At 51.7% G+C, this 23,615-nt stretch overlaps 2 protein-coding genes across 4 annotated transcripts in view; one reads left to right on the top strand and one right to left on the bottom strand.

Moving 5' to 3' along the window:
- Positions 1-316: 316 nt before the first annotated feature.
- Positions 317-5,947, bottom strand: ING1 (inhibitor of growth family member 1; the record flags this gene model as incomplete). 3 transcript variants are annotated; one of them, XM_082675410.1, is made up of 2 exons in its annotated part: positions 317-1,406; positions 5,558-5,947. In XM_082675410.1, 2 exons carry the CDS (start codon positions 5,691-5,693, stop codon positions 706-708), a joined length of 837 nt encoding a protein of 278 aa, XP_082531536.1. In that variant the 3' UTR covers positions 317-705. The 3 variants fall into 3 exon arrangements, with proteins under 3 accessions (XP_082531536.1, XP_082531535.1, XP_082531537.1); XM_082675409.1 differs by lacking the exon at positions 5,558-5,947 and adding an exon at positions 3,932-4,082; XM_082675411.1 differs by lacking the exon at positions 5,558-5,947 and adding an exon at positions 3,483-3,632.
- Positions 5,948-10,458: 4,511 nt separating this feature from the next.
- CARS2 (cysteinyl-tRNA synthetase 2, mitochondrial) overlaps positions 10,459-23,615 on the top strand; it is a gene marked incomplete at its 5' end in the record, with an annotated part of 36,653 nt that continues 23,496 nt past the window's right edge. Inside the window, 5 exons of the mRNA XM_082675463.1 lie at positions 10,459-10,676; positions 11,015-11,065; positions 14,665-14,782; positions 23,231-23,302; positions 23,399-23,504. Of these exons, the coding sequence (XP_082531589.1) occupies positions 10,459-10,676; positions 11,015-11,065; positions 14,665-14,782; positions 23,231-23,302; positions 23,399-23,504 (565 nt within the window). The remainder of the gene's footprint in view (positions 10,677-11,014; positions 11,066-14,664; positions 14,783-23,230; positions 23,303-23,398; positions 23,505-23,615) is intronic.

Here is a 23,615-nt window from a genome sequence, read left to right on the forward strand (position 1 = left end):
TTGAAAATGCACAGTTGCACACCTTATGTAAGTTAAAGACAGCTACACTAGTATTTGTTGATGGCAGAAGCGTGATCTGAAGCTCCAGGACTGGACCACTCCTGTTCGGTTTAATAAAAAAATGTACCCAACCATTAAAAATGGCCATTTGGGGAACGGGCCAGTATATAAAACGTTTGTCAGGTAAAATGTAACCATTTAGCTTTTTAAAAAAATGATTTTCAAACTTTAAACCTTTCTATGGAACTGTTACATGGATATACACTATTAGAGCACAAAACAAATTTGCTACGGGCTATATTTTCAGCAACTCGGCTAACTTTTTAAAAATCTGTTTGTGAAGTAATAACATTTTTTAAAAAATAAAATAGTAGCTAAATGAAATCTCCTTTCCACATTTAATGTGTTCGGTTGCTTCCAAGTCATCCCCGACTGCCAACAAAAACGACAGAAACCAGAGACCCACTCGAGTGTTTAATTCAAACCTATATTTGCAGTTTCTAAAATGCTGATCCACAGACCACTCTCTCGTTACACATGTGCACCAACGGAAAAGCAAAGAGAACCCCGGTCATCCCACGAGAGGAACGGCTCCTCTTCCAACAGTCTTCAGAAGGCTACACGTGCAGTCCCTGCGCCCGTCCAGATGGCGATGCAATAAATACACGGCTCGCCCTGCTCGCCTCGGTCCAGCCAGGCCCGCCACTACCTGTTGTAGGCCCGCTCCTTTTTGGACTTCTCCAGGGCCTTGTCCATGGTCTTCTCGTTCTCCCCTCGACATTTGGGGCAGTACCACTTGCCCTTGGGTTTATGGTTCAGCCCCACGCAGGAGAAGTGGAACCACTCAATGGGGCACTCGTCATTGTCACAGCCGATCATCTCTCCATAGGAGACCTGATTGCACAGACAGTACGTGGGCTCGTTCGGGTCAATGGGAAGGTCTGCAGGGGATGCTTCCCTCTCGGCTTTGGCCTTGGAGCGTTTCTTCTTCTTGGAGGCCTTCGCCTTCTTCTCCTTAGGCGTTCCGGAGGTGATGTCATCATGGTCGTGATTATTAGCTGCGTTTTCCCGATTCTCGTTGTTGCGCTGTCGCCGGGACCGCTTGCTGTTAGGCTTTTCTGCCTGCGCGACTGTCTCAGTTTTTGACTTATCCTGGCCAGCTTTGCTGTGGCCAGTGGTGTCACTGACCTCTTGATGTGCCTCAAAGAGTTCCACGTGACTGTCCACCTGCCTGGCCCGGTTCTCCACCAGCTCCACCATCTGACTCACGATCTGGATCTTCTCGTCGCCCAGCTCCTGGCTCCGAATCAGGGCCCTCTGAATGCAGTGCAGCACTCTCCTCCTCTGGGTGCCGTCCGTCTCCCGCTTGAACTTCTCGTAATACTCATCCAGTTCCTTCAGGATTTCTGCAAAGGAAAAAATTAGCGTTACACCCTCACTGTAAACCCTACCAAGGCTTTCGGTTCTCTAATCTACAAAAAAAGTAACTGTTAAGGGACAAAAAGGATCAATGCAAGGCTTCCTAGCACGAAAACGTGTAACCTGTAGGCCTCTCTGGCAGGCTTTTTTTTTTTTTTTCCTGGTGAAAAAAATCTCTAGAACTAAATACAAACATCAACACAGTTCCTATTTATCAAAGTGCCCCTCAAAGCTCCCCAAGGGACTCTGTGTGCATTCAGAGACTGGGTAATGAAAACTCCTTGGACAGGCAGCTACAGGGAAAGTTCAAGTTTAGGTGAAGTGCTGAGGTCCAAACCTTTATTTTCTATAAAATTAATGATTATGTCCTAAATTTCCATTGTTTTTATTCAAATATTTTTGTAATAATTGAAAGGTTGTTATTTTAGCTATTTTCATGCACCGACATCTAGAATACCGGATTAAATTAGAGAACGTACATAAATACTACATAGTGACCCAGGGCCTCAGTTTATTGGTCACATCATTCCACCCCAGCACATACAGGAATATCTCTGCATTACCGTGTATTACTGAAAACAAGAATGGTTTGTCACAATAAGCCAGGCGACCCAGCCTTGCTTTAAAACAAACGTTGCAGATTTTACTTACTACTTAAAACAATAACATCTATATCTATAAAAGACAACAGATTTTAGATAATCTGATTGAAATAAAGAAAGTAAATATTCTTCCCAAGAATCTACTTAAATACACAGATAGAAATTCCCAGAGTTATTTTCCCTAAACAGTAACCATTAAATTAAATAGTATCAGATTTTTCTCCTGAAAACCTTTTGTAGTGTCTTAAAATAAGGCAATTCAACTCTCCCAACTCGGAAGCTGTGGGAGGATATGGGTGGGACGAGTATAAAATGTGACATAACCCCTTCCAGATCGTATATCCAATTAGTTATAGGGCATAAACCTCACACTAGAGCAAACATATGAACTTAGGCGAACACTACTTAAGCACATATTATTTTCCAGGATACATTCTTCAACTGAAGATAGCGCTGAAGACATTTCTTAGAGGAACAATGCAGACTGTCTGCAACCAGAAAGGAGGAATGCCATAGTCTCATGGGCTCTTGGAGTAATTATTCCTGAAAATAAACAGCTCTACTCAACTTATCCAAGTTCTATTTCACAGGTGCTAAAATATGAGTTTCTGCCATTTATTTTTTAAGTGATTACACATTACAAAACTATATCACTTGGTTTAATTAGTAACCAAGTTTCTAAAGACAATTACCATTTCATAGAAAAGAGAACAATTCCATCATATTGCTAATTTAAAATTTCATAGCACACAGCTTCTTTTACATCACAAGCAAGCTTACAGCCACGTGAAGCTCCGCTGTGGGGAAAAAACAAACACCCCATTACAAAATTACCAAGAAATAATTCTTTTACCTACACAACAGCATACATTTCTTCGATGCCCCAAGCGAAGCATTCTTATCAACAAAGCCCCTGAAGTACAAACATCTGTAAACAGGAACCCCTGTGCTAACTAGGGCGGCATCCTGTCAGCACACCTGGCTTCTTCAGCTTCATCAGCTCCAACCGCTGCTGACCCTTTTTTCTAAAAATGCTCCATACCGTCACTATAGGAAAGCAAGGGTACCATGGAAAGAATCTAAGGATTAAGTGAGACTGCAGCCAAATTTAAACTGATCTGTCCAATTATTAGAAATGTTTTTTTTGTTTTACACAGGGATTGCGCTGAAGTTCTTTATGAAGCCTTCCTTGGTGCGTGGGCATTTAAAAAATAATACTTTAAGAGTAGCTGAAAAATATTTTAAATTCAAAATAACCTCAAATATCATTGGTAAACTAATTACGATCCATCCTTATGAATTAATGTCCAGTTGATGTTTACTATGCAAATACTGTTAACCAAAGTTTGACTTGCAACCTAGGAGTTCTTTTAAAAATAAAGCCTTAATTTTTAGATTAGACTGTGCTGCGTATCTCAACACTCAGTACTAAGTCCCAACCAAATGAGTTACGACTATTACCATGACGGATGTTAAGGCTCTGCAGCTCACTCAGGGCACTGGCTTCCACGTGAGCCGGGTAGCGTGCGGGTGGGACCGATTTTCTCCGAAGGAGCCAAGTACGCACTGAGCGTGTATTAACTCGACGGAAGACACTCCGGCTCTGAATCGGTAAAACAGGGTGTCAGACAGTAAAGAAAGCTGTAAGAAAGCAACCTCAACGGTACACTGACGTGGACGCTTGAAAATTTTCAGTATGAACTTCTTCGTCTCCTTGCGATTTCCTAGAAATGCTAAGGAACAGTGCCGGTCACGACGAATTCCTCAAAGACTGGGAAACCCGTTAACTCTCCGCTTTAGTCATTCCACCACCCGAGCCGCCTCCGAGCTCAGCGCACACGGGACCCCCTCGGGGGCCGCCCGGCTCTCCCTGTCCTGGGTCACCGACCCACCAGGCCCGGGTCACTCACGCTGCCCCCGCTCCACGCAGCCGCACCCGCGGGTCCTCGGGGCCCGGGCTGGAGGCCCGACTGCGCCCTCGGCAGCCCCGGCAGCAAGGATTACCGGCCTCGCCCTGTCCCCCGGGCGCCGCCATTGCCCCGCGACTGAAGTGACCAGCATCACGTCCGTGGGGGCGGGGCCAAGCCGATCCCCGCCAATGGGGAGGTGATCAGCCGGCGGCGCGCCCCGCCCCTGGAACCACTGCCTATGGGGATCGCCGGGCCGGAGGGCGGAGGCCAGGCGAGGCACCAATCACAACGCAGGACCAGAGAACACAGCCCGCCCTAGCTACACCAATGGCCAATGCGACGGCGGAGGCCAAGAGACCCGAAGACATTCAAATCAACTCGACCTCCTCCCTCCTCCCCGCCCCTCTACCAAAGAGAAAAAAGAAAGCAGCGGAAACAGAGACCCGTGCCAGTCACTGCGCAAGGCCCGCCCTCATCCGGCCCAGCAACCAATGGTTCAGCAGCTGACTGATAAGGACATTCCATGGGAGATGCCACGGCCAATTACAGGAGGCCGAGGCGGAACATTCGCAATATGCTAATAAGGCTCCTATAAAAGTCGCTGCGAAGCCGAGCCTTCGGTAGAGCGCGCAGGGGCGCCTTCCCCTCAGGAGTTTTCGGGGCGCTGTGGGGCGCTTCCTGGCTTCCCACCTCCCCCCACTCTTCCGTTTGCCTGCTGCGCAGTCCTGTAAACATGGGTAAACTCCGAGTGACTATCCACGTTCCAAATACAGACCCCAATGCCGTGCCTGACCAGGCAGGAAAGTTTCCCCAACAGCCAGCAATTCCCAGCGGACCCGAACCCTCCGTCTCTCTCCGGCAGTCTGGGCAGCCGGGGCTGCAGAGAACGACCCACAGGTCCTCTCCCCTGCCATGTTCCTCTCCAAGCCGACAATACTTGCCTGCGCCCCCCGAGCGCAGCACAGATGGGCGACTTCTTCGCCCCATCCTCCCTTCCCTGCCCTCCCCTTCCCCACTGCATACACGGAATAAAGCCCTGGCCCTCCGCGAACTACATCCGGCCGCGTCGCCCCTCTCAAGTCGGCCCTCACTCGGTGTCCAGGACCGGGGGCTGGGCGGGGGCGACTGGGGCTACACCACGCGAGGTACGGACCCCGGACTTTATGTAACACTCAGATTCGGGACTGGGTGAAGGTGGTTCCGGGGATAGCGAGCAGGGCCGGGGGACCCCTCGTCCGCAGCGCCCTCCTAGCAGCCCTGCGCGCAGCCCCGTCCCTGCGCCCCTCAGCCTAGCGACCGCGGCACATCCCTCCCTCGGCGCTGTAGCCTGCGCCCCCTGCGCCCCCTCCCCCGCAGCACCCCGCCTCGTCACTTCACTACAAAGAGCGCTTTGCTCGCGCAGCCTGGCGTTGAGACCTCTCGTTCCTCCTTCCTCCTCCGTGTCCGGGCTTCGCGCACAAGGACCTTGGCAAATCAAAGACGCTCCAGACCTTTTGTTTCTGCCAGCAAGGGCCCCGCCGCGGGCTCGCGGCTCTCCAGGAGGGGAGCAGGACGGCCCGCAGCCCCGCGGCGCGCCGCGACCGGTGGGGATGGAGCAGCCGCCCCCGCCCATCCATCCCGCCGTACCTTGGTATTTCGCGTCGATCTCCCGCATCAGAGAGACGTTTCTCTGCAGATCGAAAGGCAGAGACTCGATGGAGTCCAGGTAGTCCTCCACATAGTTCACCAGGTGGATCTGCTCCCCGTTGGCAGGGCTCAACATGGTTCACCGAGGTCCCCGGCGACTCCGCGCGGCTTTCCGCTTCCTCCGGCCCCCGCCCCCTCGGAGCCCAGCGCTGCAAAATGCAAGGCTCCCGCCCGCCGTCGCCCCCCCTCCGGCCGGCCCCGCGCCGCTACATCTGCGAGCCGCGCTGCCTGGGCCCGGGGACCGGCGCCTGGCGGGCCGGACCGGCGCTCGGCGGCCTCAGGCGCGGGGCGGGCGCAGGCGGGCGTGCGGGCGCGCACCCCGGCGCAGGGGCCGGGGCCGGGGCCGAGCGAGCGCGGGAAGGGGCGCGCGCCGCCCGCCGCGCCGCACTTGTCCAACGTGGAAAACCCAAATACCAGTTTCAAACACTTGGGAAACATTCGGCCCCCAGCACCGCGCATGCGCCCCGGCCCCTCCGCCCCCCCTCTCCCGTGGGCCCCGCCCCCACCGCATTCATGCCCCTCACCAGCCCCGCCGCCCGGGGGTGTGGGTTTGTCTGTCACTTTTGCCCGGGCGGGGGTCGCGAGGGCAAGGGGCAGCGGGCGAGGCGCAAACTTTACTAGGAGTTTCGCACTTGCAGGCGGAGCGCGTCGGGCGGCACTGCACGCCCACAGGGGGACGCGGGGCAGCAGGTAACCCCGCCCCAGACCTGGCCGGAACGGACCCGGCAGTGGCACCATCGCAAGCCCAGGTTGCCACCTCCCACCCCACGCTCAGCCCCTCACTCTCCGAAGCCCGCCTTGCAGCGGGAAATAAGTAAGGCTCGGAACAGACTGGCAAACTCGACAGCCAATCGAGGTGCCGCTCTCCCTCAGTAGTCCAATCAGGACGAAGAGAAGGCGGGGCGATCACGGATACCTCCTCCCGGGCTCTTACTACTAGAAACCCGCGTCCTCCAGGGGGCGGAGGGAGAGGGCTGGCCGAGCAGGCCGGAAGCGATGGCGCATGCGCAATGGTGCGGCCCAGGCAGCAGCCTGCCCGCGCGGGAGACCTACCATTCGGCAGTCGGACCACCACTCCCAGCAGCCTCGGCGGCTCCCGCGCTTGCGCGGTCCTCACCGCCCTCCCTTTGTGTTGCCGGCCGGAGCCCAGTGTTGGGCGGCTTGGTGACAAAGGGGCTCGAGAGGGGAGTCGTTCCCCAAGCCGGGCCCCCGCAGAGGTCGCGCCACCCCGACTCCTTCCCGCCTGTGTCCTGGAATCCGTTCTTTAAGTCCGTGCCCCCATTTCGAAAGACCGCCCAAAGCGGGGCGGGGCAGGCTTCCACTTGTCGGGGTCCTGGGGGGGTCTCTCCCTGTGCTGGCTCGGCCCCTCCCCTCCCCCCCATGGCTCCTCTCCCGGCCCTAAACTCCTCGATTAGGACTTTCGGAAGAGCCCCGTTGCCTAGACGACGGGCCCGCGCTCAGACCCGCCCCTTCCGGCAGAGGCCCCGCCCACGGGCGTAGCCACGGCTCCGGCTTTTGTCCTCTGGGCCCAGGCCTGCGCCACGGCTGGTGTTCGCTGCTTGGCGCGCTCGGCCGCTTCGGCTGTGCTCAGCTGTTTGGCCGTCTCCTCTTCCGAGGGGCGGGTGTCCTGTCGCGGTCTCTAACCCTGTCAGGTAGCTCGGCCGCAGCCTCCGGACGTCCGTACCAGCTCCGCGCCTGGGCGGCGCCGCGCCCTTCGGCTCGTGGATGGGGCGTTTCGGCCTCGCTCCCGGGTGCCCTGCTGCCCCGCGGACGCTCCATTTGGTCGGGGAGCGATGCTCTGAGGTTCGGCACGTTCTGGTTGGAGCTCCGAGTCTCCGGAGAAGCAGTGTTGTGACAACCACGACCGCCGGGAAGTTTTAAGTTACTCTTTGTAACCCAGTAGCAGTGCAGACCAATCCAGTGTTTATAAAATAGGTAATTATCTGCAGCGGTGCTCATTCCAGCGATCTGCGGGGCGCAGACGAGACTAAATGGAGCTGTTTGTGTTTCGAAATGAGTTGTTCACATTGGATCGTTGATGCGGTGATAAACGACGAATAATACTTACACTTTGAAGTAAACGGGTTTGATCTTTACTCTCAGCCCCCTAAACCCACCCTCACATCAGGAGAACGTTCACTTCGATATTCAGGAAAATGGTTGTTATTTTACTTAGCGATTCGCATTTTTCCAGTTTTGGCCCAGTTTAAAGCAAATGATGAGTTAAGTTTCATTTACTGGCCACTAGCCTGCACAAAAGACTTTAATACTATGACGTTATGTGGAAACGGAGACATTATATGGGATAGAGTAAACGTTGAATAAAAAAAAAATAAGTAATTTTAAAGTACAGTTGCAAGAAAGAGATAGGTTCTTTTAATCCTTGCCTTCATCGGCTGTAAAATGAGTAGTGTTTATCTTGATTTAAGAATAAAGGTGAGAAACAATTTACCCCTTCCAGTGATAAGCAAGCCGGAGTTTTCTTGTTTGTTTTTTAATCACGATGTCATCCCAATAATGATTCTTCATGTTTTCATGGACTTCACAGACACGTTAAACAAAAAAAACTTATTCATTCAACAAGAAATATTTAATAAGCACCTAGCATGTGCTAGCTGCTGTTCTATGCAGTAGGGATGCAGTGGTGAAAAATGTCTATAAGACATTTAATTTATCCCTTGGGCTAAAAAGTCCGAAAATATTTGATTAGCTTTACAAAGTTCTTAAAGTGTATGCCAATGACTTTACCGTTTTCTGGATAAGGTTAGAAGACCAATAGCTAAGGCATGACTGTGACCACGCATTTTAGATATGCCACTAAAGAGAAGTGTTTAATTTTGAGGATAGATTGAAGAATTTTGGTTGTTTCAATTTTGTTCTTTGGAGTGTGTTTCATAAATAGTTATTAAATTCTCTTTTCTAAGGTTATATTTCTAGTTTAACTGGAGATGCTGAAACCTATGGGAGTAAAAGAGATGAACATACAATTCTTTATGTTTTGAGGTGCTTAAAATATAAATCCTAACACATTCATCTCAAACTTGAATTGCCCTAAACAATATGTGCTATCTTATCTACTCTACTTTCGATTTACAAATTTTGCTTTGAAAGAAAATGTAATGCTGAGAACTACATTTTTTTTTTTGCTGTTGTCATGAAGGACTAAGAAATGGCATTCGTGATATTTTGGAATCATTAATTTTAATATACTTTTCTCTGAGGGGTCACCTCAACGCTCACGCACTCTTTTGGTGTATGTGCTAATATATCTTCCCAGTCACTTTAATATTGAACCTGCAAGAGGAGTCATGCTTTTAAGCATCATTAAATAATGGGTATGTTTATCACTGTTTGAAGATTCCCAGAAGACTTAAGGTAGCATTGCTGCCTGCCAAGGGCTGAGCACCTTACGGGACCAATTTCCAGAGGACAAGATACCACTGTTAGTTTAAAATCATGATGTCCTATGGCCAATTAAAACATGCCAGCTATCCAGATTCATGTGCGGGGTTTGGTGTTGTCTTACTAAATCTGTTTTCAAAACTTCTAGCTTTTTCCTTGAATTCCGCATATTCTCACAGATTGCAGTCAAGCCTTTTGTTCATTTTCTTATTTTACTGGCATATCTAATATCTGGGTTAGAGCTTTCTCTATCAGATGTTTTACTGCTCAGATGTTCTCGCACCTGCACAACAGGTGGCTTTCATCAGAGATTAATTCTGCAATCCTTTTCTGAATTTGTTGGTGGGCACAGTGAGTGTTCAAAGGAACTTGCAATCTAAAGTACTCAGGGATTGGGCGATGCACCAGCAGAACTGTATTTGGGGAGTGTGTGCTTAGCACTGACGTGGAAGTCTCCTAATTCTGAACGACAGATTCTAACATTTTAGCGTCATGCATGCCTTAGAACACAATTCACGTTAGACTACCGTTTAGCTGCAGAGCTGGACTCCAGGGATCTTGGGGAAAAGTTTAAGTGCTCTAGGAAGATAATTGTTTGTCTCTAGTTAAGCACTTGCCTTTCTATAGAACGACCAAAACAAGCCCAAGAAAGAACTGGGGAACTTATGTGCTGTTTTGAGGACTGCAAAAGCAAAGGGGATTTTTTTTTTCTTTTTTCCTTTCCTTTCTTTTTCTCTTTCTTTTTCTTTCCTTCTTTCTTTTTCTTTCTTCCTTCCTTTCGTTCTTTCTTTTTTTGACACGGTTTTGGAAGATATCAATAGGGACACATTTGTCGAGATAATTTGAAAGTAACTTAAAGAGAATCCACCTTTAAAAAGTCCCGTTGAAACCGCAATTCAGAATGTTTTTGTTCTCAAGAGACGAGATGACATAACTTTTAATCTTAAAATGAATCTCAGGCAGACATTTCCTACTACGCGTACTTGATGAATGGGTGGTGTCCTAGCTTCGCTCTTTCATGCGGAGACAGAGTGTGTGCGCTGGGGTGCAGACGTGCTTCGCCAGCAGGCGAGGAGCCGGCAGCTGGTGCCCGCCCCGTGAACCGGGCCCGACCGCGCGTGGGCCCATCCCCAGGCCCGGGTTGCACCGGCTCTGCTCAGTCCCGCGCTGAGAAGGGCGGAACGCCTCGGCCTGCGCGCGGCCCGGAGCGGGAACACCACCCTAGCCTGCCGCTCCCCTCCCCCACCCTGAGGCACTGCCCCTCCCCCTGCGCCGCAGCGGGCTCCGGACAGCCCGAGGGAGGCGGGCGGCCTCTTTCCGACCGCCTCTTCCGGGGTAGGCGGGGCGTGACCGGGCCCCTTCCGTGTGGGCGGGGCGTGGTGGCCCCTCCCGGAGTGGGTGAGGCTGGCGAGTATCTGCGCCCGGCTCGCGGGGCAGCCATGCTGCGGACGCGCGGGGTCCCCGTGGGTTCCTCGCTCTTCCGGGCCGCGCTGGGCCTGGGGCCGGGGCCGGGGCCGCGGCCGGGGCGGGCGGCGTCGGGGTCGCGCGGCCAGGGCTGGCTGCAGCCTGCGGGCTACGACACGGGCGTCACGGTGTACAACAGCCTCACCAGGAGGAAAGACCCTTTGATCGTGAGCGGCGCGGACACCGCCTCCTGGTAGCCCCCGGGGATTGGGGGTGGGTGGGGTGCTGCGGGAGGTAGGGCGGGAAGGGCTGTGGACCCAGCGTATTCGGAGGCGGGGCCTCTGCATGGAAAGCGGGATTGGGTTCTCAGGTGGAAGCATTTAATAAGTGATAAAAGCATGTTTAAAGTCATAGTGATTAACAGGTTCGGCTGTGCATTTAGCGATTCAAGTGTAATACAGCCCCGGCTATGCATTCCCCCAAAGTGGTTACTTTTCGAAAAAGGCATGATTATATGATGATCATAAATGAGAGTGGGGTGCCTTTTCTTGCAAATATGTTTCACATGGTGAATTTTAACTCTGTTCCTAGGTATAGCTGTGGACCAACTGTCTACGATCATGCACACCTGGGTCATGCTTGGTGAGTGTCCTGAGGTTGAATTTTCACACTTTTAGGGACTATTTATTTTGGAAAGAAAAAGCCTTTGCATGTTTTTGCCATCCCTCAAGTGGCAACTTGAGAATGCTGAATAATTACTGTATTGCAGGTATCGTGGGAAGCATACATGTCACAGTCTCGCTTGGTCCCATTTCACAGGTGAGGAAGGTCAGGGAGGCAGTGAGGAGCAGTGAAGAAGGACCTGTTTTGGAATCAGATGCTTCTTGTTGGGTAGTGAGATGAAGCCTTTCCAAGGGCCCTTGAATCAGCTGGTCACGAGTTATTTCTGGCCCCCATCGCTTATTTACTTCCCAGCTTTGGACAGGCCACTTTATTACTTTGTTTTTTAAAAAATACGTATTTATTATTCATTTATTTATTTTGGCTGCGCCGGGTCTTAGTTGCGGCACGTGAGATCTTTTTTAGTTGCAACATGCGGACTTCTTCGTTGCGGCATACATGTGGGATCTAGTTCCCGGACCAGGGATCGAAGCCGGGCCCCCTGCATTGGGAGTGCGGAGTCTTACCCACTGGACCACCAGGGAAGTCCCCCACTTTATTACTTTGAGTCCTGGTTTCTTCATCTTTGAGGTGGGGATAATAGTATCCATCTTTTTGAATCTTCACAATTTTATGAAATAACTCCCATAAAGTGCTGCTTACCCCAGTCCCTGAGGTGGAAAGTGTGGTGAAGGCTCCCCAGTTCTTGAGAATAGGTAACACGTTAGTTCTTGAGGGAGGTCACATGTTAGGAAGTGTGAGAGCAGGGGTGGACCCTGGGGCTCTGACCTCCATGTGCCCCTTGTCTCCACCTGGTAATGTGCTACCTTCTACATTTGTTGAAGTTGCTGCTTTTCCTCATGTTTTCTCTTGTGCATCTTTTAAACTTGTTATTGTTCAGATCTAGATTAAAAGTCACCTTTATTCAGTACGTTTTTCAAAACTTTATATATCACCCAGCAAGATCTGAACATTTTGTGTGTGTTATAACAAAGTAAATAGTCTAGGAGTCATTTTTTCCTTCACTTTGGGCTAACTTAACTGTTAATTATAAAAAGCATATTTTGATCTCTTTATTGAAGTATTAAATATGTTGGGGGAAATATTGAAAACAGTACAGGTTATTGTATCTCCCACCCTGCAAAACCTCTCCACAAAGGCAAAAGAGAAAGAAAACAATGTTACTATCGAATAAGAATTAAACCAGAATGGGACGCACAGGCAGCTCGCTGAAAGGATTGCAGAGACAGAAGGGACTTGCAGTCTTGTGTGAGCTGAGTGGGCCCAGCTCTCTGGTTCAGGCAGGTCTGTAGTGTGGATTCGGGCACAGGTTAGGCCCCTCCCATTGGGTGGTGAACATTCTTGGTAACTTCATTTCCAAGTGAAGGCTCCCAGGTCCTTGAAACTTTCCTGAGTTATGAGACTGACAGAGGCTTGTTTAGCCATTGGAAGCACTTAGGTACATTTTAAAAGGGCTGAGGAAGAAATCCTGAAAGAAAGGGGGCGTAGGGCAGAGCCTCTCCCTTATTTCCAACTAGCAGAATCAGGCCTTTCATTTGTAATTTGTATCTCTCCTTACAAATACGGAAAAGAGTACAGATCTTCAGTGTACGGCCAAGACCATGTTCATGGCTCTTAGACTGAGAAACAGAACGTCATCAACATCCCAGAAGCCTCCTGTCCGACTCCCTCGCCCAGGCCCCCCTTGAGGATACCACTCTGGGCATCTCAGCGGCGCGTCATCAGGGAGAGTCCTCAATTTGGGGTGTCCCTGCGAGGTAGAACCCTAAGTGCTACAAGATTTCTCAAGAGGTTGTAATCTTGGGGGCAGGGATGGTCAGGGATGGTCAGGCACCATCAGGCACGGTCCACTGCTCTTAAGTTTAAAATCCCAAAGCCCAGGACCGTGTCCTTCCGCGCATCTGTCCCTACTCACTCTCCAGGTTCCTGTCTCCACACTCTCCTCCCGGCTCGCCCTGCCAGCCTTTGTGTTAAAGAGACAGACACTTGGGCTTCCCTGGTGGCGCAGTGGTTGAGAGTCCGCCTGCCGATGCAGGGGACACGGGTTCGTGCCCCGGTCCGGGAAGATCCCACATGCCGCAGAGCGGCTGGGCCCGTGAGCCATGGCCGCTGAGCCTGTGCGTCCGGAGCCTGTGCACCGCAACGGGAGAGGCCACGACAGTGAGAGGCCCACGTACAGCAAAAAAAAAAAAAAAAAGAGAGACAGACACTTAACAGACACAGCGCTTGCTACGTGCCATTCTAAACGCTGCGCAAACCCCAGCCAGTGATATCCTCTGACCACACCAGGTGGTGGTGCTCTCATCCCCAGAGTGTAAATGGGGACAGGTCCCCTGGCTGGGAAGTGCTGAGCTGAGGGGGAGGCGGGTGTCTGCCGAGTCCAGGTTCCCCGCTAGGCGTGCGGCCTCAGCCAGGGGAGCTGGCCCTGCACCTGGGCTTTCAGGGTACCCACGGTGCTCGTGGAGGCGCCGGGGAGCAGCCCCATGCAGGTGTCAGGGACCCGCAGCCCCCAAGGTCATCTGGGCTGCGCATGTGATTCGACTCTTTTTTCACTCTGTTTTAGGTTCCTGTTAGCTTTTTCTCTTAAATCTCATTTCTTGTAGAGTTTTCCTGACTCGACAAAGAGGGATACACTGATGATAATTATAGTAAGAATTAGTTGGAATTCCTGCTGCACAGGCACCAAGATTATGTACAGCAGCCCTATGACATAGTGGAATTTTGCCCAGTTCATAAATAAGCAGTCTGAGGCTTCAAAAGGATATTTAACCTTTTAGCTCCTTGAGAAGGAGCTTCGGAGATGCTTGTCCCCGGAATTTGGCCTCAGCTTTCTTCGGGGCGGGTGGGTGTTGGGAGTTCAAGGGATACAGTAATGAGGCTCATTTTCGCGGGAAAATGATTTTATGAGCTCAACTTTGGGCCGTGTGGATAACAGAGATGAGCATGAGATTAGCTGACCCTGAGTTTTAAGGTTGTTTTCATGGGAAACTAGTTTCTTGAGATTTTAAATGGATATTAGATGTTAAACCCTTTTGCTTTCACAAGTCTGAATTACCCCTGTGCAGTCTGTCCATAAGCTGGTGTTTCTGTATTCCACAGTTGTGTGCACGTTTCTTAGGAAGGATCTTATCCAGCTTTGATGGGATTGTCCCTGTCCTGATTTGTCATTATTTGCTTCTGTCTCTTGTCACGGTGAAACATTAGTTATTCTGGAACACGAACAAGGATGGTTAAAGCTCTCAGTATCTTGACCACCTCCTGAACTTGCATCGCAAGTGAATTTTTTATACAGTTGAATAGATATAAACCCAACGTCTGTAAAGTTAAAAATGCTAATGTGGTGTCCTGAAATTGAGGCAGCACCTTTGTCAGTTTCTCATGCAGACCCACATGGGCCAGTCAGTAAAAGGCTTTTCCTTTTCTCAGCTGTCCTTGGAACGGTCCTTGGTATCACACACTCCCAGTCAACCTGCGGCATCACGTTAAATGTACGGCACGCTTTTGAAGGTCACAGTGTCGACTTTCGGTTTTAAAGATGCCCTAACATTTTTTTCTTTCAGCTCATACGTTAGATTTGATATAATTCGAAGGATCCTGACCCGGGTTTTTGGGTGCAACATCATCATGGTGATGGGAATTACGGACGTGGATGATAAAATAATCAAAAGAGCCAACGAGGTAAGTGTGGATTCCCTTGATTAGTGCTTTGACTGATGAGTCTTCTAACCCCCATTTGATACTTCTTATGCGCACTTCACAAGACTCTTCAGGCCTTACTGTCCACACGTGGCCCTGCGAGGATACTCTGACAGGTTATCTTCCTGAATCCTCTTGTTCCTTGGAGGCTTCCCAGCCTGAATGCAGGCCCTTCCCTGCCCCCTCAGCCTCCAGGGTAAATACCTCACTCCCGGTTTACAGAGGAAAGTCAAAAGGCCATTTTGGGGCTAGGGAAATTTAGCTCATAGGAGGTTTAATTTTCTCATTTGTTAAGTGAACAGGGTGCTTCTCTTATATCTCATTCAGCATTTAGAGGAAGTCTTGGGGGCAAATTCTAACACAGGGATTAAATAGTTATATTTTTTATTTTTAAAAATTTTATTTAGTTTTTTGGCCATGCCACGTGGCTTCTGGGATCTTAGTTCCCCGACCAGGGATTGAGCCTGGGCCCTCGGCGGTGAGAACACAGAGTCCTAACCACTGGACCGCCAGGGAAGTCCCTGTAGTTCTATTTTTATTTATTATTTATTTATTTATTTTGGCTGCACTGGGTCTCAGTTGCGGCATGCAGACTCTTAGTTGCGGCACGCATGCGGGATCTAATTCCCTGACCGGGGATCGAACCTGGGCCCCCAGCATTGGGAGCACGGAGTCCTAACCATGGGACTGCCAGGGAATTCCCTATAGTTTTATATATGTGTATGTATATATATATATATTTTTTTTTAAAAAAAATAAATTTATTTATTATTTTATTTATTCTTGGCTGTGTTGGGTCTTCGTTGCTGCACGCAGGCTTTCTTTAGTTGCGGCGAGTGGGGGGCTACTCTTTGTTGCGGTGCGTGGGTTTCCCATCGCGGTGGCTTCTCTTGTTGTGGAGCACGGGCTCTAGACGTGTGGGCTCAGTAGTTGTGGCGCACGGGCTTAGTTGCTCCGCGGCATGTGGGATCTTCCTGGATCAGGGCTTAAACCCGTGTCCCCTGCATTGGCAGGCGGATTCTTAACCACTGTGCCACCAGGGAAACCCCCTATAGTTATATTTTTAAAAGTCTACTTTCAAAGGTTCACCTCTTCTGCTTTTTATGATTAGCAACTCTCTATAACAATTATGTATATCTATAAGTTATCTCTAACGATCTATAAAAAATTGTTAAATTATCTAATTTACAGAAAACCTACATGGAGTGCCTTACATCCTGTAATTTTAAAAATATATGAATATATATTTATATAGTGTTATTTTAGAAAATGAGTTTATACTTTATATTGTTCGTAACCTGCTTTTTCCACTTATTGCATTTTGAGTGTCTTTTCACGTTAAGTATTCTTAAACATTTTTAAATAGTCTTACAACCTTCCGTCACACAGACATTGTACTTACTACCATCCTTATTTTTGGACTCTTGCATTCCTCCCATATTCTGTTATTTTCTCTCAGATTTATTTCCTAGAAACCCCATCTTCCTATTTCCTACCGATTTGCCTTTTTAATAACTAGACAGCATTCCGCCGTTGGGGGCTACTCAGAGATTCCTCTGGACCTCCCCATCCTTGACTGTTTTTATTGTTTCTAGGTGTTAAAAATCGTGCTGCAGTGAATTTCTTTTTCTCCCCCTCTGTTTTGGTTGCTTAAATATTTTTCCCAAGGTGGAATTACTAGGTCAAATGATGAGCAGTTTATCTGATACGATTTGTCACCCTTCTTGGAGTTGGACCATTTCAGAGAGAGGTTACGAGCAGCGCCGAAAATGGGTTCCAACTTTAGACGTATTTCCTCACGTCCTCAGCACAGCAGCGTTCCCCATTTTTACTTAGTCTGGATAGTTCAGTCAGTGTGTCGTGTTCCCTTACAGTGGACTTGACTTCCGTTTCCAGGACTGTCCCTGAACTTCATTGACCATCCAGATCCAGGCTCAGGCCTGGGACAGAGGCTTTGTGTGGACAGAGGTCAGACAGACAGTTCCTGGCCTCCGGACCTTGTGTCCGGCGAGGCAGACGGACCCTCAGACGGATGCTCTGTGTGTGTCTTAGTTTATTTTGTAAGCCCAGATTGGGGGTGGGGCGCAAAGAGGATCACTGCGCCTTTCCGGAATTCAGAAATGACTTATCGGAGGAGGTTCGCCCCCGCGGGATGTTAAGCGTTAGGAAGGGACTGGCACGTGAAGAGTGAGACATTCTGGGTGGAGGGGAGAGCGTGTCCTGCGTGGAAGCCAATCCTGCAGGATCCCTGGCACGTGGGGCGGGCGGTGCCAGCTGGCGAAGCTGGGGGGGGGGAGGGGCGTCCCGGCCTGGACGATGCCCTGGGAGTTGGGCTTTGTTCCGTCGACCGTGGGACCTGCCAGCACGGGACCAGCTCAGTGCAGTGGGAACGGCCCGCTCTGGGCCGGGGGGATGCGACCAGGGACAAGGGCCTCGGGAGGGCTCGGTGGGCGCCCTGCACTGGGGGAGGGTGCGCGCTTCGTGAGTGGAGAGAGAGGGAGTTTGAGGTATTGGAGGAAACCCAAACCAGTCTGAAGCTCAGCTCAGGGCTGTGTTGAAATAAAAATACGCATGCGGTCTTTGTCGTGGTTCCTGGTCCACAGCTGGAGTGATAGTGTCTTCTGTGAGCTAATGGGATGACCAGTGGCTGGGGCCTCTAGACGGTGTTGGCATGGGGGCTGGTGCCAGAAAGACCAGCCATGAGTTGAGCTGGAACTTTCACTCCCACCTGCATCCCTCCACCCCTGCCTACCTCCTGGCGGGGGAGAGGGGCTGGAGATTGCGCTGATCACCGGTGGCCAGGGGTTTAATCAACCTTCCCAAGGATAGAGCCTCCATACAACCCCCCGACGATGGGCTCTGGAGCTTCCCGGTTGCTGGACATGGAGGCGCTGGGAGGTGGTGCCCGCCTGGCCCCCCGAGGGCATGTACGCCCCCCCTGCGCAACCTCGTCCCGCGTATCTTGTCCACGGGGCTGCTGCTGAGTTGTGTCCTTTATATAAACTGATAATGGGAAGTGGAGTGCTCTCCTGAGTTCTGTGACTTGTTTCATCAAACCCCCAAATTTCTAGTTGGTGGACAAAAGTGCTGGTGGCCTGGGGACCCCACTGCTGCAGGTGTCTGAGTGGGCCAGTCCTGTGGGACTGAGCCCTTAACTTGCAGGGTCTATACTGACCCCAGGAGCTGGTGTCAGAATAGGATTGACGGGGCTTCCCTGGTGGCGCGGTGGTTAAGAATCCGCCTGCCAATGCAGGGGACACGGGTTCGAGCCCTGGTCCGGGAAGATCCCACATGCCGCGGAGCAGCTAAGCCCGTGTGCCACAACTACTGAGTCTGTGCGCTAGAGCCTGCGAGCCACAACTACTGAGACTGCGAGCCACAACTACTGAAGCCCGTGCGCCTAGAGCCTGTGCTCTGCATCAAGAGAAGCCACCGTGATGAGAAGCCCGCGCACCGCAACGAAGAGTAGCCTCCGCTCGCTGCAACTAGAGAAAGCCTGTGCGCAGCAAAAAAGACCCAATGCAGCCAAAGATCAATAACAATAAAATAAAGTAAATTTATTAAAAAAAACAAAACGAATAGGATTGACTTTCAGCTGGAGTCAGAGGGTCGGAGAAGTGGTTGGCATTGGAAAAGACACACCACGTTTGGTACCAGAAAGGAGCCGCTGCAGGGCTGGAGGTGAAGATCAGGCTGTGCTAGCGCTGGTGGTTCATCATCCCATCCCTGGTTCTCTCTGACGGTTTAGTTCGAGCCCTGGCCTGATTCCGTCTGCTTGGTCTCCAAATCCCCCGCCTGTGTCCGGTGTCCCTGCGGTCAGGTGTCCACCCTGGTCCACCACCGGAGCCTAGAGGCGAGGTCACGAGGTGCCGACGTGGGAGGTGCCCCTTCGTGGGGACCTGTGAGGGAGGGGGAGATGGGGGCGGGAAGGGGGCGGGCGGCTTGGGGCCGCAGGGGCGGGGCCCCAGCCCCGACCGCCAGGCGCCGTACGCTGCTGTCGCTGTCCCTCTGCCCTGCCACCGGAGCCGTTTGCCCAGGACCGTCTGACTTCAGTTTGTGTGCAGCCACCTGCTGGGGTGGCAGCCCTAGGGTCCTAGAGTGGAGTTTTTGAGCGAACACGATGCAGGAAGGAGTGTCCTATCGTCCACGATGAGGACAGACCAAGGGGAAGGCGGGGGGCAGGCGTGCGATGTCCTGGAATCTGCTGAGATCCGGGCGGGAGCCGAACAGGGTCCGGGACGCTTGGTGGGAAGGTCGGTCCCGCGACGCAGAGCAGGGTGGACGCTGGAGCCCCGCCTCGCTGGCCGGGGGTAGGACGGAAAGGACAGAAGCCTGTGACCTGGCGTGGCAGCTGGGTGAGTAGCCTGCAGGAAGCCCGCGGCAGGGCAGCGCCGGCGTCTGGAGGTGCAGGCTGCTCAAGAAGGAGGGCGCCCAGGTCGGCCTTTCACCTGTCCTCACGCCCAGCCGGGACGAGAGGCCGCGCAGCCGTGTCCCCGCACTGGGCGCTTTGGGGCTGGCTGTGAGTCTTCGGAGTCGGAGGTGGAGCTGTCCAGCCGTGGCGGGGGCTTGGCGGGTGGGCGCCGGAGGGGAAAGATGGGGTGCGCGGGGTTAGGGGAGTGTCAGCCGCGGGGTGAAGGCCGGGCGCCTGGGGAGGGAGGGGCTGGGCGTCCGGGAGCGCAGGAGGAGTGGGGCTACAGGGGGCCCCCGCGGGGAGTCGTCGCTTGCTAGTTTATAAAGAACTTGCGCTACTTAGAACGTGAGTCGGTAGGATTGGTTGAAGATCCTAAGCGTAGAGTGTTTTAAGTTTTGACACCTGAGCGTTTCAGTACTTATTACACAGCAGGATGCTAACCTGGCATCAAAGGGTCTCTTCTGTCCTCAAAATAGAGTCTTACTTCAAGATGATAAACCATTCATCTGACACACAGAGGTACGAAGATACCGATTTGTTTCTTAGGATCCAGCAGAGAGGCTGTTCTTTTTACTGAAGGCAAACTTTGTTGACGACGGCCACACCCTTCATGCCATCTGCTCCAGCACTTGCTCTTAAAATACTTTAAATTATAATATTTCACTTTTCTGAATCACTTCCTTGACTTTAATTTTTGGCACAGTTTTATAGTTCGTCAGGGATAAAAACCGCAGGAGGATTTCTGGGGTAAGGATGAAAAGAAACGAGGTATATTCGCATGGTCGCATTCTGTGTTAAGAAAAACGATGATAAACGTCTCAGCGATTCAAGCCGAGTTACTCTCTCTGTGCTTTGGAACCCTGGCCCGCGTGCCCTTCCCTCCGGGAAGAAGGCTGGACGCGCAGCTGAGGGCGAGGGCTGGACCGACGGGGTCCCCTGCCAGGGAGAGCTCAGCTGAGGTGATCCGGCGGGGGTCTGAAATAACAGGGACCAGGACCCCGTGTCAGCAGCGCCTCCTGTAGGTTGTTCTGTGTAGAGAGCAGCGCGAGCCCCCCGTGGGGTGGGCCCAGCTGCCTAGAACTAAAATGTTAGTTTTGGAATATGATTCCCTCTCCCCCAAGCCAGCAACAGCTCGTGCCCACTTCCAGTGCACTGTTGCCTGTGAGCGCTTGCAGCCGTCCTCACCACGCGTGGAGCAGGACACGCCTGTTTGTGCAGAGGTGTCCCCGATGCGCTGTGTGTCCGTATTATCGGAGCTGGACACGCTGATCCTAGAGCTCACACGGAAGAGCAGAAAGCAAGAGTAGCCAGGACAAGGGAGGGAGTAGCCCTACCCGATGTTAAAAGTTAAAAAGCTATAGAAAGTTGTTGTTTTTAATATATTCTTTCCCTTTTCTTAGCACAGCTTTACTGAGGTGGAACAGACCTGGGGGAAGCTGTACGTAGTGCACACAGCGTGTGCAGCCGGATAAACCCTCCACACCTGTGACCATCACCGGTGTCGAGATGGTGACCGTTACCACCCTTCCCCCAGAACCCCCATCCTCCAGCCTCCCTGCGCCCTACCCCGAAGCACCCCGTCCACTTTCTGCATCTCTGGGGGCTGTAGAGATTAAACATTAATTTACCGTTACATGAAGAGACAGACGATGGAACACACTAGAAAGGCCAGAAATAGACACAGTAAATCATGGAAATTTATTTTATGATAAAAATGGCATTTCAGATCATTGGGGAACAGATGAATTACTCAGTAAAAAGTGTTGACAGTTGGGTAACCATCTGGGGAAAAAAATAAACTAAAGTTGGATATATGCCTCACAACCAAATCTGAAGCAGATCGGATTTCACAAGAGAAGTGGAACCACAAATTACTGGAATAAACCCTGGGGCACTTTTTATAGCCTCGTGTTGGGGAAGGCTTTCCTAAGTTTGTTTCCAAACCCAGAAAAGATGGAGAAATGTAAAAGATTGCTAAATATAAAAATGAAATTTTCTGCCTGCCATAAAATAGCCATAAGATTGAAAGACTGAAAAAAATTGAAATTCACATTGCGGATAAAAGGTTGATTTCTTTAAAAAAATACTTCCTACATATCAATAAGAAAAGACCTAAAAGACCTACAGCTCTGTAGAAAAAAGGTTAATTTCAGATGGTTTAGTGCAGATGGTCCCTAAACACATGAGCTGTTCAAACTCCCTCAAACTATGAGAAATGCAGCTTAAAGATGCAAGGAGAACGTGCCCTTTAGTATCGCGTCGACGAGGTCTAGCCATCCGCCAGCACTGTGCCCGAGCCTGGCGGGTCAGGTTCAAGCTCCTCCGGAGGCGCTGCCAGCAGCGTGCCAAGGGTGTGCGTGTGTCCTCGACCAGGGCGTCACGTGCGGGTCTGTAGCTCAGGCTGCGCACTCGCGTGGGTGTCACGGCCGGAGACGGCGAGAGCGCGGACCGGGTGGTGCGAGGTTCACGCCCAGCTGGGAGACGGGCGCGGACGCAGGCCTGCGTGGGAAGGTGGCGCTCGGCGCACCGCGTGCCCGGGTCCCGGATACCGTGTGGCGTCCGCGGAGGAGACCTGGCGCAGGCGCGTGTGGGGCTTTTGAGAGGAGGTACAAGCATGCAGCTGACCACACACGTGCTCCTGGGACGACTCTGCCGGTGTTTGCCTTGTGGGAGGGGGGCCGGGCTTGGGCACATTGACGTTGCTCGTGTTCTCCAAGAGAGAATTACCGTGCAGGGGACAAATCAGGCAAATACTGATCAATTAGATGCTGATCTTTGGGTCCCACATTGCGTTTTATTTGAAACTTCTCAAACGTCACAATGACACCGAGTTTTTCGGCGTTATTGTTCGGTTGGCCTTTTGTCCTCTGGATAGATGTACGGTAGCAGATTTCTTGTTTAGGAGGTCTGCTCTGCCACAAGGCCACGCTCAGGAGAAGGCCCAGTGGGTCTGGGTGCCCTGTCTGCGCGGGAGTGATAGGAACAAGGGTCTTGTGTCCGCAGAGCTCACCCGCGTGCACGGGAATCCCCGGAGCCATCTAAGGGGTGACTCGGTGGGACTCTCCACCTTGCAAAGAAAGCTGAGGCAGAGACGTTTGTTGTCTTGCCCCAGACCACGCAGCGAAAAAGACGCTTTGTTCACCAGGTTTATTTCTTCAGTAAACGTTCCTGGCCTCGGTTTCCAGGACGATTCCTTTTTCGGGCCCTGGGCTGGGACGAAGGTGGCCTCAGGGTGACGGGGCTCGGGGTGGCCTTCCACTTGAGGAAGTTTCCTTGTCCTCCGGAGTGTCTACACCCTGACGCTGTTTCACGGGGTGGGGTGAGGGGAGCAGACGCAGGTGCCGGCGGAGCTGAGAGCTCACAGTCGTGGACCCGCGTAGGGTTTCAGGACGTCAGGGTCGGGCTCTGTGCTGGGAGTGTTTTTCTGCGGAAAAGTAAGAAGCGCTCTAGGGAGGATTGTCGTGTGTGCCGGCCCCCCTCCCCGCCTGAATCCAGAGCCCCTGCGTTCAGAATGCAGCGTACTTCTCTGGGGGTTCTGCTTGCCCCCAGACGCCCAGCCCTGGCCCCTCCAGATTGAACACCCGCCACAGCCCCCATTGACGGGGGCTGCATTGCTTTCAGATGTTTCTGAGACATTTCCTCATACAGGTACTTGTGACTTGTTTTCACTTGCCCCCTGAGAGATAAAGGGGTAAAAGTCGGGAGCTCAAGTGGTTGTGTGTCGGACGGGGTGAGCTGGCTTGCCCTGGTCCTAGAAGAGCAGAGGCTACTTGGTAGGTCTTTGGGTTTTGTTTTGAATTATATAACGGAAATCATGACACTGTTTATTCCTTTTTCTCTCTGACCAGAAAGCAGGTCAGTAAGCCTTTTTGACCAGCTAAGGGGCCAGGACGGTTAAATGCCCCTTTGTGAGCAGAACCGCGTGGAGGCCGCGCCGTGCGGCCCGGGAGGAGTGGCCGTGCCTCTGGGGTTGCGTTGTGAGCCCCCCAGACTCTCATGCTCTCCTCATCTTCTTACAGATGAACGTGTCTCCCGCTTCCCTGGCCAATCTATATGAAGAAGACTTTAAACAAGACATGGCAGCCTTGAAGGTAGGTGTGTGATGAGCAGCTTGGACGGTGGACTCTGGGGCTGACCCCCTCCGCGTGGAGCTGGGGAAACCGCGTCTCTCCTCTGTTTTCTTACAGGTTCTCCCACCCACCGTGTACCTGAGGGTGACTGAAAACATTCCTCAGATAATTGCTTTTATCGAGAGAATAATTGCTAACGGGCACGCCTACGCCACCCCGAAAGGTAGCGGTTCTGTTATTAACCTGATCGCTGGGTGAGACCCTGTAGGATTTGGACGGGCGGGCTGCATTTGGGTGGCTCGGATGGGCCGAACGTCTCACTGTCTTTCTTGGT

The sequence above is a fragment of the Grampus griseus genome (genome assembly GCF_964374135.1).
Source record: "Grampus griseus genome assembly, chromosome: 18".
In the NCBI taxonomy this organism is placed as follows: Eukaryota; Metazoa; Chordata; class Mammalia; order Artiodactyla; family Delphinidae; genus Grampus; species Grampus griseus.